We start from the raw sequence: 20,918 nt of genomic DNA, 5'->3' as shown, positions 1-20,918 counted from the left end.
ACACACAATTATAAATTGGAAAGAGTAGTGGAAAGAATAATGGTGGTAGAGCATTAATGGACAGTGTAGTGGTATTCAAAGGAAGGAAAGGATGATATCTGGACATTCATGTTTTCAGGAGAGAGTTGGGGAGTGTCAGATAACTTTTTTTTTATACAAATTTAAGTGAGAGTGGAAGAAAACTAGAAAAAGAGGAAAATGTTGGAGGTGGAGAAGTGCTGAGAATTAATAAATTAAATGCAACTTTCCTTGTTCAGATTACACAACATATTTCATAAACCTTCTACTGTCTCTGAAATAAGAATCATTTGCAAATTTAAGGTGAATAAAATATTCACTATTAATATTCAAAGTTTTCTTTTCCCAACACAATCTTCTGAAATTGTATATGAAATTGTATTGCCTCGCTGTACTCCTTTCTTGATAACTATATTTTCTATATTTCTATGTAGTCGAATTACTGCAGTACCTTTCGCACATAGGGGTCTGGAATACAGTAAATCACAATTTCTTACTTCTAAACCACAGGAATATATATAGCCCCATAAGAATGATATTATGCCTTAGAAAGAAACAGGAAGTACTACAACAAAAAGTTCGAGGCAATGCAACTGATGGATTTGATTATTACAATATAGTATTAAATTGGGCTTTCAGAAGATGAAATCAAATAACAAACATATACTACAAAATAGATCAAGATCCAATGATATATAAAAAAAGACAGCAAAATGAAAATGTTTGGAAAGGGGGTATATATATATATATATATACCAACAAAACATGAGAGGTGAAATTAGTAATGGTGTGGCTACTGTTGTAAGATCAGGCTTGAAGCATAGGACATCACAAAGACTTCGAGGACTCATTCCTAGCAGTGCAGAAAAAAATCAGCAGACACAATCATATGATACACAATATATCTTTCACAAAAATGACCTTACTTCCCAGAACAAAGTCATAACCATGTGTTCCACCATGGGAACTCTGTTCATATGAAAGGCAACTTCAATGCCAGCCATAGATATTCCAGTCACAATATCAGTATGGCAGTGGATGATAAAATAAGAAGAAAGAAAAAAAAAAACATGAGCCCAGACTTTCTGACTTGCATCAGACAGGACAGTGCCATGACACCAGATGTAATACCAACAATGATATAGGTATAGAACATCCATAACACAGCCAGATCTATTAGCATCTGTGACTTCTTTTCCAGTGTAGCAACATTATCACACAGCTTAATCATGCTAAGCACACCACCATCAATTGAACTAAAAATTGAACTGGGATTCCTACAAGAGGAACTTAAGCTAAAACAAGGACCTGATCAAAAGAATACACCATATTCAAACATAGATAATGCAGTGCAAGGGTATTATGAGGACATATGAAAGAAAATTGGCCACAACTTTTGTATTACCTATCACAGAACAATTTCACACCCTTACACTAGCCATGCATTATGTTTTCCCCAAGCACAATATAATAATATATAGCTTGTTAAATTCACAAGATGGACAGCTTACCTCTGAATCTGATATAGCAAAAAACATGCTCCAGGAGACCAAATGCCTAAATGATGTAAAGTAGGAAATACTGGTAAAGGAAATGAAAAAGAAACACAGTGATCCACAAGTATTCTGGATAAGGATATAAAGACTGATGGGGAACCAGAAACTGGACACTACCCTACCTTTACGACGAACAGAACAAAAGTATATTCCTTCTTTAGGGAAGAGAGATATCATTTCCTTTTCAATACACATCTCCGACATCTCTCCACTATATTTCCTCGCTGCCACTCCATATCTCACTCCTGTTCCATTTAACAGCTCATCTCCAAGATACTCTAACATCATTACATTTACATTACTATCAAAAGAAACCATGTGAAGATGAAATGTTGTACTAGTAAAGGCTCAGTCCTCATATGGTGTTTCTTTTGATAGACTTGTTGGCAAACTGCCAAATAACTACAAATATACGCTACTCTCAAAATGCTACACTCAATAACAGTAATATTAAATGTAGACAGCAAGTCTTCTTTTGGACAGAGTTTGTTTAAAAGTGACACTACACTCTGCATTCACCATGGAGCACAGTAGCTGATAATATCATGCCTGATGGTATGAATATATATAAAAACAGAATTTTGCCATGACCCGTATAACAAATTTTCTAACAAGGCTCAATGTATTGCGAGAAGTAATACTCAGATTTCATTGCACTGGAGTTCTTCATTATTTCCTAAAAAAAAAATCATGTTCATCCTTTACTGCTCATATGGTGAACTGGATACCTTTAAGGATTTTATCTTGGTCAACACCAGATGATTTTATTCTGACTTTTTGAAGGTTAATGTGTTTTATTTCACAAATATTTACCCTTACATCTATTAAGTTATAACAAACAGCCTGTAACTATCCCAATCTTCTTTTGTTCTTCTCTTTCTTTTTCTCATTTATTCATACTCCAAATGTTCCCATCCTTCTTACTTTACTAGAGGTGGCCTACTCACCAGTTCATATGGGAGACCGGAGACGATGGCTCAAGTCTGCCCACATGGTCCTCTCTGTGCTCTCTGGAAAAGGAGATGACATTGCAGTTAAAAAAATTGATCACAAACTTACCTGGTTAACACTGTTCCTACACTTTACGGCTTAATATAACTTCTACCTGCCACTAGGTAATTCAATTTAGCTTAGAGAAACCCTCTCAGCAGCAAAAGGGTTAACTTGTCTTTATCCTACATCAAGTAACCCTTTTGGTGTGTTTTACTCTACCATTCATTCTAGCTGCCATAAAACAAACCTATTTGGCAAGCTTCCATGACAAAAATAAAAGAGTCATCCAGAACAGAGTGGGTTAAATGAGTTAGGCTAGAACCCTTTGTTACATGGATACTATAGATAAGAATAAAAAAAAATTGTGGCACACACAACAAGGGAAAAGAGCATCCTGTATGGAAATAACAGTGTACACATGAATGCTGTTGATCTTAATTAAATCTTATGTAGAGGACTGGAGGTGGTTAAAGAGAGTGGAGGGAAGTGGGAGGTGAGCTAGTTGTTGTTTGTTGATGACAATGTGCCTGTGATTGGGGCAGAGGAGGGTCTAAGCAGTAGTTAGTGATGGAGTTTGGGAAGTCATGTGGCAGAGGAAAGTTGAAAACATATGTGGGCAAATTCAAGGTAATACGATGAGGTGAGAGCAGTTATTAAAATGATGAGAGCAGGCAAGGCACCTGGGTTAAATGGGTGTCATTCGGAGTGTCTAAGAAAGGGAGGTACAGAGATGGTGGACTGGCTGGTGAGGTTGTTCAATGTTTGTCTAAAAGAGGGCGAGTCCAAGAGGACTGAGGAGTGCCTGTATAGTTCTGCTTTATAAAGGAAAAGGGCTCAAATGTGTAGTAGTTTCAGAGGGATCAGTTTGTTGAGTGTAGTTGGAAAGGCTTATGGGAGGGTTCTGATTGAGATAATTAGGAGAGGAACAGAGGGAGTAACTGGCAACAGTGTGGGTTTAGGAAAGGTAGGGGTTACATGGATCAGATTTGTGTGTTAAGACAGATGAGAAAGCTTTAGCTCAGGGTAAGGATGTTTTTTTTCGGCCTTTATGGATTTCGAAAAGGCTTATGACAGGGTAGAGAGGAAGGCACTGTGGGAGGTTTTGCAGATGTATGGGATAGGAGGAAAGCTGTTGAGAGCAGTCAAGGGTTTTTATGATAGTGGTAGAGCCTGGGTTAGAATTAAAAATGGAGAGACCAAGTGGTTTGAGGTAAAGGTGGGACTTTGCCTCGGATGTGTAATGTTGCGTGGCTGTTCAACATATACATGGATGGGATGGTACAAAAGGTATATGCAAGGGTAATGGGTACGGGATTGGAGATGATTAAAGAAAATGGAGAAAAATGGGAGATAAGTCAGTTGTTGTTTACTGATGACACTGCACTTGTATAAAGATCAGAGGAGGGATTAACCCCTTGAATACAATGACGCCTACATAGGCATCATGAGGCACAAGTGCGTATATGAGGATGCCAGCATTGCCTTCGATTATATTTATTTTGTAGTTGTAGCTGAGTGACCCTCTTATTCTGTGAACAGGCTTGATCACTTTTTCAGTGGTTACAAACATTCTGGGTGAAAGAGAATGAGTATAACAGCTGTAACTTTATATTTTATAATGCACATATTGTGATGCATCATCATATGTCAGGCAGCTAATGTGCACATGAATATTTGACTTGTATTGAAGAGGTTAAGGAAGTTAGTGATGGAGTTTGGGAAGGTGTGCAATAGAGGGAAGTTGAAGGTATATGTGGGTAAAGTAAGGTGATAAGATGTACAAGAGAGGATGGCAGCAAATTGGAAGTGAGTATTAAGAGAGAGAGAGTGGAGGAAGTGGATAGCTTTAGATACTTAGGGGTGAATGTGGCGGGAAAGGGAGGAGTGGAGGTGGAGGTAGAATATAGATTGAGAGAAGCAAATAAATTTCTTAGGGAATTACAATGTGTAATGAGAAATAGACATTCAGGAATGGATGCTAAGAGGAGATTGTATGAAGGGGTGATTGTGCCGACAGCACTGTATGGGGCAGAAACATAGAGAGGAAGAGTTTAACTGTATTTGAGATGAGGTGCCTGAGAAGTATGGTACAGGTTACTAGGCCTGGATAGAGTGAGGAATGAGGAGATGAGGAGGAAAGCGGGGATGGCAAAGGAGTTGGGAGATAAGGCTTATGAAAGAGTATTGGGATGGTTTGGACACGGAAAGAAATGAGTAAAAAAAATATAAGTGAAAGAAGTGTGGAAGGCAGAGATGGGTGGAATGAACAGGAGGGGGCAACCAAGGATGAGATGGATGGTGTAAAAGGAGTGTTGAGAAAGAGGGGGATGTCTGTTGAGGAAGGGAGAAGGCAGAAGATAGGGATGAGTGGAGAATGGTTGTATATGGATGATGCTGTGATGCATGGAAGGGAGTGGGTGGGGGATGGGGGTGTTAGGGAGTGGTTATGTATGAATTATATTATTATGCAGCCCAAAGGTATTTCTCCTCTTTTTCTGCATGAGGGGATGGAGAGGGGTGGATTGCCAATTAAATGAAGCAGCCTTGCTGTGGATGTGCTGTGTCTTGCTGCATTGCTTCTGACCCAGGGCAATGGGTGAGATGCAGGGATGACCCATCATCCAGGAGGAGCCAAGAAACGAGGGAGGGAGGTAGGGGTGGTGAATGGGAGTGGAGTGGGTGGGGATGAAATGGGTGTGAGTGGAATTATGCTTTTGACTTAGGATACCTCCATTGTACACCTTTGGTGTATGTATGTTTGTAATAAGATGTACAAGGGGTGAGGGTGTCAGTAAGTTGGAAATAAGTCTTAGAGGAGAGGTTAGAGGGGCTGGATAGTTTTAAGTATTTAGGGTCACATGTGGTTCCATGGGACCTTAGTTGAGGTAGATTTTTGTTCTTATATTTCAAGACATCACAAAAATATCACAATATCATATACCATATAAGACATTTAATGATTAAAATAAAACTCATACACTCACAAAAACACCTCAAACACAATCAATAAGCCTTCCTAAACATATATAAAAATCCATAAACACCCACACAAAACAATTCCTATAATCCCCACCACTACAGATAATACACATAAACAGACATTCCGCTCATGACACACAGTGTGATGTCTATCCAAAGAAATATCCCACAGTCTTTGTACCTGTTTTCCTTATAATCCCTCTCTCCAAACATTAACCTTCATATACAATAATCTGACATATTTACTTTCAAATATTATTTACATACTTTTGAACTTGTATCATTTATTCTTCCATAACCACCCTCCCTTCTCATTCTATGAACTCCTCTTTAGATAAAACCAACCCCATAAACAAGTAGAATAAAGAAGAACTGGTGGAATCTACCTCTCCCCCCTCCAGTGGTTTTAACAATTCTGGGATTTGACAAACCTCGAGATAGCTACTGAAGGTGTTGTCAAGTAAAGGAGGGAAGAGGAGAAGTTAAAAAGAGATGGTCGAGATTATGAATCTGACCAATCTAAATGATAATTAACAAAAGTGTCTCACTTTTTCAGGACGATGTGAAATTTTTGTTTAAATATTGATGTTGTGTTGTAGTTGTCTCTGGGATAACCTGATATCCTTATCTCTGAAATGACGACTAATCGAGAGCAAAATCGTTACTTGGTTAAATGTAAGATCGCATGTGGTTTGAATGGTAGGTGATATAGTGAAGAAATAACTCTTGTCAAGATGGAGAAGATGCGTCTCCTGAGCTTGTTACAATACCTTGGATAGAGAATACAGAGAACTTTGGGAGCTCAAAAATGAGGATTCTAATGTTGGGGATGATATAATTGATTTATAGTGTCTTCTTGATAAAGAAAGAAGAAATAGAAAAAAGAGATAGACTGGCAGATAGTCCATGCATTCAGGATATTATAAGCATATGATGTAAAATACTTGGAAATAAAGATACAGCATTGTTGGCTAGAGACTAAAAGATCTGAAGTTAATCCACTGACACATAAGTGATGCCTGGGATTGATGTGCTGATGACGAGCACAACACAAATGCTATTGAAGATCTGCTGATTTGAGTGGGCAATGTTTGGTTCAAAAATCGCGAATATATGTTTGTACATCAGAATGTATACAGACATAAATGTAGTGTGTATTGTGTGACTTAAATTGCAGGTTGAAAGTAGTGTGTTAGTACTCACCAAAACATGGTATTAGGTATAGGACAAACCTTACGCGCATAAACAGATGAAGTTATCTGCTATCTTCTAAAGATCAACTCCTTCCTCTGTTAAGTTGTGACATCTTGAAAACTGTACTAAGGGTTAATTTTGTGTAGACGAATGATTAATGCAGATCATTATGGTGCTTCCGTAGATGGTATTCAAGTATTGTGAGCAGGCAAGGCGATTTTTTACATATTATTCGAGTTTGAATAGAAATGATGTATTCAGATATAGAGAAAGTGGAGTTGAAATCCAGGTGTGTAGCGCCTAGCTCAAAACACACTAGTTTTGACTACAGTGAAGAATCACAGGCTTAAAAAGATGGTCACAAAATGATGTAAATGTAGATGGCCTATTTCAAAATCTGATGCACACATTTCTTTTATGTATCAGCAGAGTTCTATATGAACATTAGTGCATAAATAATAATATTAGGCGTCATTGGTATATGAAATGAAATGGTATGTTTAAGTACCATATTATATGTGCACATCACTCACGATAAAATTAATCTCAGTTTCATAGTGAGAGACCATGTCTTATTTTGAAGAGGAGAGTTTGATCACAAAGATTAGAGTCGATCATCTTGCTTTTTTAACATTGTGAAGTAGAACCATATCATTTATAATCATGTGACAAACATAGGGACAGATTCTCACATTTCACCAAAAGGACAATGTGGAGAAAAGATGGAGGTACATGATATACAATAATAGATAAGATGACCGATGGCCCATGCCTATTCATCTGGGAGAATATACACATAATTGTAGATCGCGATATGTATAAAGGAAAACATAGACTCAATGGGTCAAGGAAAATACCAGATATAGAAAAAACTGTTGAGACTAGACTTATTCTTCAATTGACAATTGTGTGACAAATGGAGTGTGAATATGAGTGGACACATACTAATACGGTCCACCTACATAAAAATGCGGCGGTATTAAGGCGTGAATAAAACTGAGATTACATTAAAAGAGTATTATGACACATGCTTCCATAGCTAATCTTCCCGCAGTAATAGAGAAAGAAGTATTGAAAAAAACAAATGGATTGAAAAATGTACTTTGCAAGACTTAGAAAAAAAATTCAAACACAAACTGGGATAATTTTTCAAATGATGAAGCAAAAATGGAAGAGAAATGGAACATATTTAAGGAAAAATACAAGGAGGGAACAGATAAATATATACCTAGGAAGAAACAAAAAATGTTTACTTATAGTGTTGTTATAACAAAAAAAGTAGTGGGGCTGAAAATAGAAGAGATAACGCCTGGAAAAGATGAAAAAAAAGACCAAATGGCAAACATACATCAAACTGAGAAATGAATATGTTGATATACACAGGGAGGTAAAAAGTAACTACAAAAAAGATATAATAGATAAATACAAGGACCACTCTAAACTATCTTACAGATATAAATGATAAACTAAAAGACAAACACAAAATAGTGAAACTGCACAAAGAAAATAAAGAATATATAGATTACGTAGAAATGGCTGAAGTTATGATCAGGCATTTTAGGTCTGTATTTACAATTGAAGGCTCACAAATTTGGGATGAAGGACAACGAGGAAGATCCCCTGAAATGAAAGAAATAACGGTGACATAGAAAGAAATAAGGGACCAAATAAAAAAACCTTGATGTTAGAAAGTCACACGGGCCTGATGGAATTGCAAACTGGATATTGAGAGAATGTATAGATGAACTAACGGACATAATACACAAGATAATTGACTTCTTACTCAAAGAAGGAAAAGTACCACAGGATTAAAAAATGCAAATATTGTACCAATATAAAAAGACAAAGAAAATCCAACAAACTATAGACTGGTATCCCTTACAAGCACAATAGCAAAAATATGTGAAAAAGTCATTAGGAATAAATGGATTAAACACTTGGAAGAGAACAAAATAATAAATGCTAAACAATTTGGTTTTAGAAATAGAAAATCATGTACTACAAACTTAATATGCTTTTACTCAAGATTAATAGAAATAATACAAGAAAGACTGATGGGCAGATTGTGCTCTCTTGGACTTACAAAAGGCTTTTGATGAAGTATCACACAAAAAGCTACTAAGAAAAATTGAAATGATAGGTGGAATACAAGGAAAGTTATTGGAATGGATGAAAGATTTCTTGAATGGGAGAAAAATGAGGGTGGTACTTAGAGACAAGAACTCAAATTGGGAAGATATGATAAGTGGAGTCCCACAAGGCTCTGTATTGGCTCTGATAATGTTTGCTATTTATATAAATGACATGGATGAAGGTGTGGAATGTTATATGAACTTCTTTGCAGATGATGCGAAACTAACCATGAGAGTACATACAGAGGAAGATTGCAAATCTTTTCAAGAAGACCTGGATAAAGTCTGGAAATGGAGTCAGAAGTGTGAAGTGAACTTCAACATTAAGAAATGTAGCATAATGGAATTTGGAAAAAGCAAAAATAGAATATCATGTCAATATAAAATTGGTACAAAGGAAGTAAAAAAAGTAAACTCGGAAAGGGACCTAGGAGTAACTATCTCAAATGACATGACACCAGACAAACACGTCAACAAATTAGTGAGAGAAACTTTCAACTTATTAAGATCAATGAAAGTGGCCTTTGATTACATGGATGAAGAAATGGTTAAGAAAATACTAGTTACACTGATAAGACCAAAATTGGAATACGCTGCGACACTATGGTCACCTAGTTCCAAAAAATATATATAAAGAAACTAGAAAGAATTCAAAGAGCAACGACAAAGATGGCACCAACACTCTCCAATTTGACATACGAACAAAGATTGGATAAACTAAATCTACCAACCCTGGAACAAAGAAGAGAAAGAGGTGATTTGCTAACCATCTACAGAATTATGAAAGGGATGGAAATTCTTGATAGAGATGACTTACTAAAGTGGGACAGAAGAAAAACAAGAGGACACGAGAAGAAACTTAAGAAGGACAGTTACAGAAGAGATCTGAAAAAGAATAGCTTCCCACACAGAGTGATAGATATCTGGAACAAACTGAATGAGGAAACAGTGAGTGCTAAAACTATACATGACTTTAAGAACAAACTGGATGCAGAAAGATACAAAAGCGGGTCACTACGAGCATAGCTCTCTTCCCGTAAAATACAACTAGGTAAATACAGAAGGAAAGAATCAACCTCTAAAGATCAACTTAATGTCACAAATGGCAGCAGAAGAAATTTGAGCAAAAACAGGAAAATTAGCAAGAAGTGAACACTAGGAAAACGCAGTTCTATTGGAAAATGTTAGACATGAGACTGGAAAATGGTATATATATATATATATATATATATATATATATATATATATATATATATGTATATATATATATATATGTATATATATATATATATATATATATATATATATGTATATATATATATATATATATATATATATATATATATATATATATATATATATATATATATATATATATATATATATATAAAGGTTCAGAGAATGAGATGGAGGGAGTAGCAAATTAAAACTACCTTATACTATAGACAGATTAATCTCAGGATTAAACAAACTAAATGATTACCTGTCAGAAGAAAAACCAGACATAATGGGAATTGTGGAGACAAAATTAAGGGGTCCACTATTATCAGTGTTGGACATGGATTATATAATCACTGGCTTAGAAACAGAGTGGGGAAATGGGGTGGAGGAGTCATGTTCCTGGTTAAGAAAAATTTGAATGTGACAAAAATTACATATGGAGAGAACATTGTGGAAATTATCACAATAAGTTGATGATAGCGACATGAAAAGCAGAAAGTTTGCAGTGATTTATGTGCCCCCAAAAACGGGGTCTTGGAGAGATTACTCCAAAATGTTAGACAATATTAGACTGTCATAAAACGAGATGCTGAAGGATGGAGGTAATGTGGTACTTATGGGAGATTTTAACTGTAAAGAAATCTGTTGGGAAGAGATGACAGTGAAAGGTGGAGAGGATCAATGGGGAAATATATTAATTAACATGACTATAGAACATACAATGACACAATAGGTAAAAGAAAACACTAGATTTAGAAATAATGAAGAACAATCGAGACTAGATTTATTATTTATGTGAGAACCTGAAATTGTGGATAAAATTGAATACAAGGCACCAATTACAAAGTGACTACATACCAATTGAGTTAGAACTAAAGGAGGAAATATATATAGAGAGAAATGAGAAACACAGAAAAGGAAGACTGATGTATAGTAAAATAGACTTTGAGAAACATAGGAAATTTTTTCTTAAAATGAACTGGGAAAAAATCTACAATGAAGAAACAAAAGTGGAAGAAAAATGGATGATTCTTATGAAAATCTATAAAGAAGGAGTACATAAATATGTCCCAAAGCAAAAACAGGAAAAAGTGTATATTAAGTGCTGGTTTAATAGAAGGTGCAGCAAAGTGAAAGATAGAAGAGGTAAAGCTTGGAAAAGATGGAGAAAAGACAAAAACCTAAAAAGTGGCAAATATATATTAATCAAAGGAATGAATATGTAAAAATATGCAGGGAAGAAAAAAGAAACTATGAAAAAGACAAATTAGAAGAATGTAAGAATCAGCCAAAACTATTCTAGAGATATGTAAATGGTAAACTAAAAAATAAACAGGAAATAGTGAAACTATGCCAAGGGAATATGGAATACACAGAAGATACAGAAATAACTGAAGTCATGAGCAAACACTTCAAGTCATTTTTCACTAGAGAAAATGTACAACATTGGGATGATGGGAGAGAAGTGAAAGCCCTCCCCATGAGGGAAATAATAGTAACACAGAAAGAATGGACCAAATAATGATCCTTGATGTCAGGATGGAATAGCACACTGGATATTAACATAATGTAAAGAAAAACTACTAGACAAAATATATAACATAATAAGTTGCTCCCTTAAAGAAGGAAAAATACCACAAGACTGGAAAAATGCTGATATTGTTCTAATTTATAAAGGAGGAAATAAGGAAGACCCAATAAATTACAGACCACATTCCCCTACAAGACCAGTAGCCAAAATTTATGAAAAAGTTATAAAAAGTAGATGGATAAAACATCTGGAAGAGACAATTTGGTACAGTGAAGATCATGTACCACAAATCTGATCTGTTTTTGCTCACAATTACTAGATATACAGTAATACAAGAAAGGGACGGATGGGCTGATTGTGTTTTCCTAGATTCACATAAAGTTTTTGATAAAGTTGATCACAAAAAACTATTAAGAAAAATGGAAACCATAGGAGGGATACAAGGTCTACTGAAATACTGGAGGACTTTTTGCATGGAAGAAAAATGAGGGTAGTGCTCAGGGATAAGAGTTTTACTTGGGAAGAGGTGATTAGTGGAGTTCCACAAGAATCAGTACTGGCAACAATAATGTTTGCTATTTATGTGAATGACATGGACGAGGGTGTGGAATGTTACATGAGCCTCTTTGCAGAGGGCGCAAAACTGTTAAGGAAAGTGAGTACTGAAATTGACTGTGACTCGCTACAGAGAGATCTGAACAGGGTTTGGGAATGGAGTCAGAAGTGGGAAGTGGACTTCAACATTAAGAAATGTAGCATAATAGAATTTGGAAAAAGTAAAAAAAGGATATCAGGCTAATATTAAATTGGTGAAAAGGAAGTAATGAAAGTGGGATCTGAAAAAGACCTGAGAGTGATCATTACAAAAGATATGTCCTGTTTTGTGAAATTTACAGGGATGTGATAACTGAACCCAACAAGAGAAGAATTTCAGGTACCTCAGCACCAACACATCGGGTGGGGCATGAGTGGATGCCAGCAGGAGAGGGTTCTAGATGTGGGGACATTTGGACTTTTTTGATCTATGAATTTTTGACCCAATGACCTCCTCCTACAGAGACCTTACTTTTGAGGCAACTTATTTTTGAAATGTATGTGAGAAGACCAGAATGTATGTAGATCAGGATTCATTAACTCCAGTAATATTCACGACTTAATGAGGGATGGGTCCAAGAGAAAAGGTATTCTACAATCAGTTTGCAGAGGTGCTAGCGAAGAACAAACAACAACCAAAGATGAGGTCAAATTTCCCATGCTCACTCCTAAGGTCAGCTCTCCTATGTCTGAGAGGTTCAAGTCCCTGTGCTCTATATTTACACACATGGAAAACCTTGACTTAGAGTAGACTGTAGTAGTAAATCAGATGAGTGTAAAACATCTATTAATCAATATATAAAAATGTTTTCGACCACAGCACTGGCGAGAGTAGGACCAATTAACTATGTCTGCAGAAAACATATCCTACCTGCTTTCACCACACAATTCCATATGGATGGAAATCTTTATATAAAAGAGTAGTGGCAGCAGTATAATTTGCTTGTATATTGATTAATACTTTCATGGCACAGTAATCTAAAACTTAGTTCTGACTGGAAACCTACCCGGCTGAGGAGTTGGATACTTGCCTATTTGGCAGGGTCAGCTCCTTTACTCTCCTGGGACGTTTTATGTCAGTCTGCATGGCAGTAACGTATGTTCATCTTTTTTATCCCAGGCAATATACTAGTTGGAACCAACACACTGATACTATTTTAGTATCCAGGGAATTGCATTTTCATAGATGATTGATCTTTATCACTATGGTTTCAAATAACATTGGCACAGATGATTGCTCCTGCAAAATAAGAAAAACCGGAAGTCAGGAAGGTGATGTTTGATTGATAATATATATATATGTATATATATATATATATATATATATATATATATATATATATATATATATAGATAGATAGATAGAGATAGATAGATAGATGTATATAGATATATATATATAGATAGATGTATATATAGATATATATATATATAGATATATATATATATATATATATATATATATATATATATATATATATGTTAAGATATCACATATTTCACATTCATAATATAAGATAATGAAGACAGACTAAATAACCTCATAAACAAGAGGCTACAGAAGAAGTTAGCCACCTGATTATTTTTATGCTATGTTCTGTGCACCGTGAAAACTGTTCCTTTTGTTCAAACTGTTCTCACCTCTCCAGCACTACTCATTCCAAAAGCAATTCCATTCATCCTCTCCAGTTACCCAATTCTTTCCAGAGTTAATCACTTTCCTCATTTAAGGGCACAGTGCCTCATTTTCTGTAACACTTACAGTCCCCAATTTATGAAGCCAGATATTTGGTCCACCTTTTTAACCTTCCCTAGTATTCAGTGATCCCCTCCTCCCCTACCTCCCTTCCTCTCTCCTTCCTTTCCTCCCCCTCCCTTTTCCCCATTTCTTCTTATTTAATCTCAGTCATGTGTATTATGACGATGTGCTTGAAAAAGCAGTAACAAACGAAATGTCATACTAATAAGGGCTCTGTCCTCATATGGTGTTTATTTTGACAGACTATAGGTTATTGCAAAAAGATCTAGACACTATTTTTGCATGAACTCAAGAATGGAAAACAAATTTTAATGCCAAAAAATGTAGAGTACTGGAATTATAAAAGCAACAGAGGAGAAAAATTTAAGTGTTGGAAAAGAAAACAAGTCACCTGATAGACATATAGACAGGATTGGATTGTGAGAGACATGCAGACTGCAGATGATTAAAGTGGCTTTTCACTATATGGATGAAGAGAGATGAATGAAATTAAATAAAAAAAAATCAAAGAAACCCTAATCTGCTCAAGACAGGAATATACCTCAGTGATATGGCCACCACATAGAGTGAAGGATATAAGGAAAGTGTAGGAGGAAAAAGTGCATGAGCACCATTTCATTGTTGTGAGATTGGGATTGAAATAAGGTTTTTAAGAAAGGATTTGTTACAAGTTTTCAAAGTGTAATCAGTTACATATCATGTGCTTATTTGTATACAGAATTTCCTACTTTATCTTTATATGCACATACACAATCTCTCTTAAATGTGATGAATGTTACATATGGAGAGAACAGGGTAGAGATGATCTCAATAAGAGTTGAAGATAGTGACATGAAAAGCAGAAAATTTGCAGTGGCCCCAAAAACAAGGTCTTGGAGAGATTACTTCAAAATGTTAGAGGATATGAGAACTTCATTAAATGAGATACTGAAGGATGGAAATAAAGCAGTAATCACAGGAGATTTTAATTGCAAAGAAACATGTTGGAAAAAGATGACAGTGAAAGATAGAGAAAATCAATGGGGAAATGTATTACTTGACATGAATATAGAAAATACAATGACACAATGGGTAAAGGAAAAAATTAGATTTAGAAATAATGAAGAACCATCGAGACTAGATTTGTTATTTACATCAGAACCTGAAATAGTAGACAAAATTGAATACAAGACACCAATTGCAAAATGACCACATACTACTCGAGTTAGAACTAAAGGAGGAAATATATATAAAGAGAAATGAGAAACACAGAAAAGGAAGACTGATGTATAGTAAGATAGACTTTGAGAAACTTAGAAGAAGAAAAATTAAAGTGAACTTGGAAGGATTCTACAAGGAAGAAACACAAGTGGAAGAAAAATGAATGATTCTTATGAAAATCTACAAAGAATGAGTGGATAAATATGTCCCAAAGCAAAAGCAGGAAAAGGTGCATATTAAGTGCTGGTTTAATAGAAGGTGCAGTGAAACAAAAGACAGATGAGATAAAGCTTGGAAAAGATGGAGGGGAAAAAAAAGTGGCAAATATATATCAAGCAAAGGAACAAATATGTAAAAGTATGAAGGGAAGAAAAAAGACTATGAAAAAGACATAACAGAAAAATGTAAGGTATTAGAAATTCGTAAAAGATGACGTCATATTGAACTCGTTTATTGAACTCTAGAAGTTTAATTTCATTAAAGTAATAAATTATGTATATTTAAATTATTGGATAAAAACTGAATAATTAATAATGTTAATGATCAATTGCTACTGATAATTTGTAGTCTATTGAAAAATTCAAACATTTGAAATAAATACCGAAAATTCTGGTCGGTGAAAAGTAAACAATGGTCGCGAAAATTCATTCAAATACTTGTTTTCGTGAAGTCAAGACGCTTACAATTTGTGTCAACTGAAACTACAGAAAATCAATTTCGGAGGAACATTTACTCCCAACTGTAAAGAGAAACCTCTCTTTAAAGCATAAGATTACACAATTGAAAATAACGGATAAACTTAATAAGGCGAAAGGGACGTAAGTATAACTCGGCCGAGTTAAAACCGGTCTCTCGAAAATCCGCCTTTTCTCTAAATTACATTAAAATTCAAGAAGAAGGTAAGATCGAACTTTCTCATTTTGAATTAGTTTAACTAAAGTAAGAATTATTTGTTTGGATAAGGAAAACAGATCCTTTTCCAATAAAGGATCAGCCAAAACTATTCTGTAGATATGTAAAAGGTAAACTAAAAGATAAAAAAAAAAGGAAATAATGAAACTATGCCAAGGGAACATGGAATGCACAGATGACTGAAGTCATGAGCAAACACTTTAAGTCGGTTTTCACTAGAGAAAAAATGCAACATCGGGATGAAGGGAGAGAAGTGAAAGCCCCCCCACCCCCCATGAGGGAAATAATAGTAACACAAAAATAATGGATCAAATAATGAACCTTGAAGTCAGGGAATTGCACAGCCTGGATGGAATAACAAATTGGATATTAAAAGAATGTAAAGAAGAACTAATAGACAAAATATATAACATAAGTTGTTCACTTAAAGAAGGAAAAATACCAGAAGACTGAAAAAATGCAGATATTGTATCAATTTATAAAGGAGAAAATAAGGAAGACCCAACAAATTACAGACCAGTTTCCCTTATAAGTTGTGGTGGGAGTCAGGGATAAGGAGAAATGACTAAGCGGTTCGGGTCATGCAGCGGTATTGACTTCACAGAGACTGTCTGTCACCTGCATTTATTAGCTCTATTTATAGGTAACATAGCAGAGCATTGTGAGAGCTTTGCCAACGTGGACCAATCAGGAGTCAGGTATAATGTGTAACAATTAGATAACAGATTGACAAACAGACATGGGGAAAATACTACAAGTATAAATCCAAAAAAAATTAATGACAAGTGTGTGAAATGTTATGAAATTAAAGAGAAGCGTTGAAATAATTATTTCCATCCGATCACAGCGACACGGGCCCAAACAAACATAGCAACGGGTACACACATTTTCAATATTTAACACAATAACACTTGTACGTGACTAAACAGGAGTTTTTAATAGCATATCGATTTATGGAACAAACTTCGTAGGTATACAAGTGCCATTTCTACAGAATTTGTGTCATGCGGTATTTTCCTTTCTTTCGTATGTAACTTCGTATCCTGCATTTGCCGCAGGACGCCACAAAGTACAAGAACCAAAAATTGTGAATATGTTATAAAAAGTAGATGGATAAAACATCTGGAGGGGAACAATATCCTAAATTCGAGACAATTTGGATTTAGACAGGGAAGATCATGTACCACAAATTTTATCTGCTTTTACTCAAGACTACTAGACATATTACAAGGAAGGGACAGTTGGGCTGATTGTGCGTTCCTAGAACTACAAAAACCTTTTGATAAAGTCCCTCACAAAAAAACTATTAAGAAAAATGGAAACCATAGGAGGGATACAAAGTAAACTACTGAAATGGATGGAGGACTTTTTGCATGGAAGAAAAATGAGACTAGTGCTCAGAGATAAGAGTTCTCATTAGGAAGAGGTAATTAGTGGACTTCCACAAGGATCTGTATTGGCTCAAATAATGTTTGCTATCTATATGAATGACATGGACAAAGGTGGAGAATATTACATGAGCTTCTTTGCAGATGATGCAAAATTGTTAAAGAAAGTGAATACTGAAATGGACTGTGACTCACTGCTTTTCACCTGCCCACTACACCACGAGCTTTTGTGAGGCGGCAGATGATTTCTTTCCTTCCACGAGGCGGCAGATGATTTCTTTCCCTCTACCATCTCTCCATCATGAAGAGACAACAAGGCCTTTCATTACAAGAGGCCTCTCAGACCCTCAGCTGAGCTCGGAGGTCACGAAGTGACCTTCACCCCCATACACCTGCCAGAACATCCCAAACAACATGAAGTCTCGCTCAAGTCAGGGTCAGAGGTCAACGCAACGACCGACGTTCTACGGGCTGGCATCACAAGAATGCCACCCTACTGCAGTTTTTCTATTGGGTACCTTCTCGTAGGACACGCCCAGTTTTTTGTAATTATTTCATTTAGCTAGGAAGATCTGGCACCTCCAAAGTTGACTTCGGAGCTGCCAGACCAAGACTGTTCAGATCAGATCAGGCTCTCCCAAATAAACCAGAAGAACCCTATCGGCGTTTTCCACCAAAAAACCCTCCAACACTTTCCCCTTCCCTATTAAAACAACATAGGTACTCCCTCGTCGTTGAAATATACGAAAACATCGTTTTTTCCGGAGTTCTAATCGTCACCGCCTCTCTGCCGATCGTGTGTGTGTATTTACCTAGTTGTATTTTACGGGAAGGGGAGCTATGCTCGTGGTGTCCCATCTTCATATCTCATTTTATCTAAACTATTTTTAAATTCATGTATTGTTTTTGCACACACCACTTTCTCATCTAACTTGTTCCAACTGTCTATTACTCTGTGAGGAAAGCTGTTTTTTTCAGGTCTCTTCTATAGCTGTCCTTTTTTCTTTTCTTTCCGTGTCCTCTTGTATTTCTATCATCCCATTTTATCAGATTCTCTCTATCAGTAATTTCTATGCCTTTCATGATTCTGTAAATAGTTATCAACAAATCTCCTCTCTCTCTTCTTTGCTCTAGTGTCTGTAGCTCAAGTTTTGCTAGTCTCTCTTCATATGATAGTTTTGTGAGTGTAGGTGCCAATTTTGTAATTGCTCTTTGTATTCTTTCAAGTTTTTTTTATACATTTTTTTGTACTTGGTGACCATATCGTTGCTGCATATTCCAATCTTGGTCTTATCAGGGTGATTAGAATTTTTTCACCATTTCTTCATCCAGATATGTAAATGCAACTTTGATTGTTCTTATTAAATTATAGGTTTCTCCAAAAATCTTATTTATATGTTTCTCAGGTGACATATTATTCATAACAATGACTCCCAGGTCCTTTTCATATTCTACTTTTTTTATTCCTTCTTCTCCCAATTTATATGATCCTGTTATTCTGTTTTTACTTTTTCCAAATTCCATTATACTACACTTCTTTGTATTGAACTCCATTTCCCACTTCCTACTCCATTCCTGTACTTTGTTTAGATCTCTCTGTAGTGATTCACAATCTTCTTCCGTGTTCACTTTTTTCAATAGTTTTGCATCATCTGCAAAGAAGCTCATATAGCTTTCAATTCCTTCCTCCATATCATTAATATATATAGCAAACATTATTGGGGCCAGAACCGTTCCTTGTGGAACACCGCTTATTACTTCATCCCAGTTTGAGTGTTGGTCTCTTATCACTACTCTCATTTTTCTTTCTTGCAAAAAGTCTTCCATCCAATTTAGTAGTTTGCCCTGTATTCCTCCTTCAGTTTCTAATTTCTTAAGCAACTTTTTATGTGGTACTTTGTCAAAAGCTTTTTTTAGGTCTAGAAATGCGCAATCAGCCCATCCATCTCTTTCTTGTATTATATCTATTAGCCTTGAATAGAAACATATTAAATTGGTGACGCATGATCGTCCTTGTCTGAATCCAAATTGTCTTGGATTTAGCACGTTGTTTTTTCTAAATATTTTACCCATCTATTTTTTACAATTCTTTCACAAATTTTTGCTATTGTACTTGTTAGAGAGACTGGCCTATAGTTGTTAGGGTCTTCTTTATTTCCCCCTTTATATATAGGTACTATATTTGCTTTTTTCCAATCTTCTGGAACTTTACCTTCTTTCAAGGAACTGTTTATTATGCTATGTATTATGTCTGCCAGTTCATTCCTGCATTCTTTCAAAATCCAGTTTGCTATTTCATCTGGTCCATGCGATTTTCTGACATCAAGATTACTCAAGTGTTTCAATATTTCATTCTTTGTTACTTCTATTTCTTTCATAGGGGGGACTTTCTCTTTCCATTCAATCTCTTCAGGTTGTATGTTCTCCCTTGTAAACACAGATTTAAAATGTTTGTTCATAATTTCCGCCATTTCAATTTCCTCTGTGTATTCAATTCCTCCTTGTCTTAATTTCTCCAAATCTTGTTTGTTTTTCAGTTTGTTGTTTACAAATCTGTAGAATAGTTTTGGTTGATCTTTACATTTTTCTATGACATCTTTTTCATATTTTCTCTTTTCCTCTCTGCACGCTTGTACATATTCATTTCTATAACAAGTATATATTTTCCATTTTTCTGGTCTTTTGTTTTTCTTCCATTTAGCCCAAGCTTTGTCTCTTTTGTCTTTTATCTCCCTACAACTTTTATTGTACCAGCACTTTATATATTCTTTTTCCTGTTTTTGTCTTGGGACATACTTTTCTACTCCCTTTTTATAGATTTTTGTCAAAATATTCCATTTCTCTTCTACTGTTGTATCTTCTTTGTGTATTCTTTCCCAGTTTTCATTTTGGAAGAATTCTCTTATTTTATCAAAATTTGTTTTTTCATACATCAATCTTCCTTTTCTATATTGTTCATTTCTTTTTATGTATTTTTTCTCATTTAGTTCTAGTTCTATCAATATGTGGTCACTTTTGCTTATTGGTGCCTGGTATTCTATCTTTTCCACTATTTCAGGTTCTGATGTGAATATTAGGTCTAGTCTCGATGGTTCTTCTTCATTTCTATACCTGGTGTTCTCTTGGATCCATTGTGTCATTGTGTGGTCAGTAATCATCTCAAGTAGAACACTTCCCCATGAGTCTTCTCCACCCTTTACGGTCATCTCTTCCCAGCATATTTCTTTGCAATTATAGTCGCCCATCATAACTATTCTTCCTCCATCTTCCATTATCTTGTTTAGTGTTATTCTTGTGTCTTCTAACATGCTTTTATGTTCATTCTCTTCCCATGAGGCTGTTTTTGGGGGCACGTAGTTTATTACAAATTTTCTGCTCTTCTTATCTCTATCTTCTACTTCTATCATAATCATCTCTACTGTATTGTTCCCATATGTGACA

General features: G+C 35.4%; 1 protein-coding gene across 1 annotated transcript in view; it reads right to left on the bottom strand.

Annotated features, from left to right (window-relative positions):
* LOC143029538 (protein dispatched-like) overlaps nt 1-13,454 on the bottom strand; it is an 88,304-nt gene extending 74,850 nt beyond the window's left edge. The window contains 2 exon segments of the mRNA XM_076192189.1: nt 2,522-2,584; nt 13,226-13,454. Of these exon segments, the coding sequence (XP_076048304.1) occupies nt 2,522-2,584; nt 13,226-13,305 (143 nt within the window). The 5' untranslated portion in view covers nt 13,306-13,454.
* Nucleotides 13,455-20,918: the final 7,464 nt, after the last annotated feature.

This window comes from Oratosquilla oratoria, chromosome 11 (genome assembly GCF_046742065.1).
Source record: "Oratosquilla oratoria isolate Oo_2021 chromosome 11, ASM4674206v1, whole genome shotgun sequence".
Taxonomy (NCBI): domain Eukaryota; kingdom Metazoa; phylum Arthropoda; class Malacostraca; order Stomatopoda; family Squillidae; genus Oratosquilla; species Oratosquilla oratoria.
The sequence above is the reverse complement of the archived record's forward strand: the minus strand, read 5'-3'. Positions and strand labels throughout refer to the sequence as shown.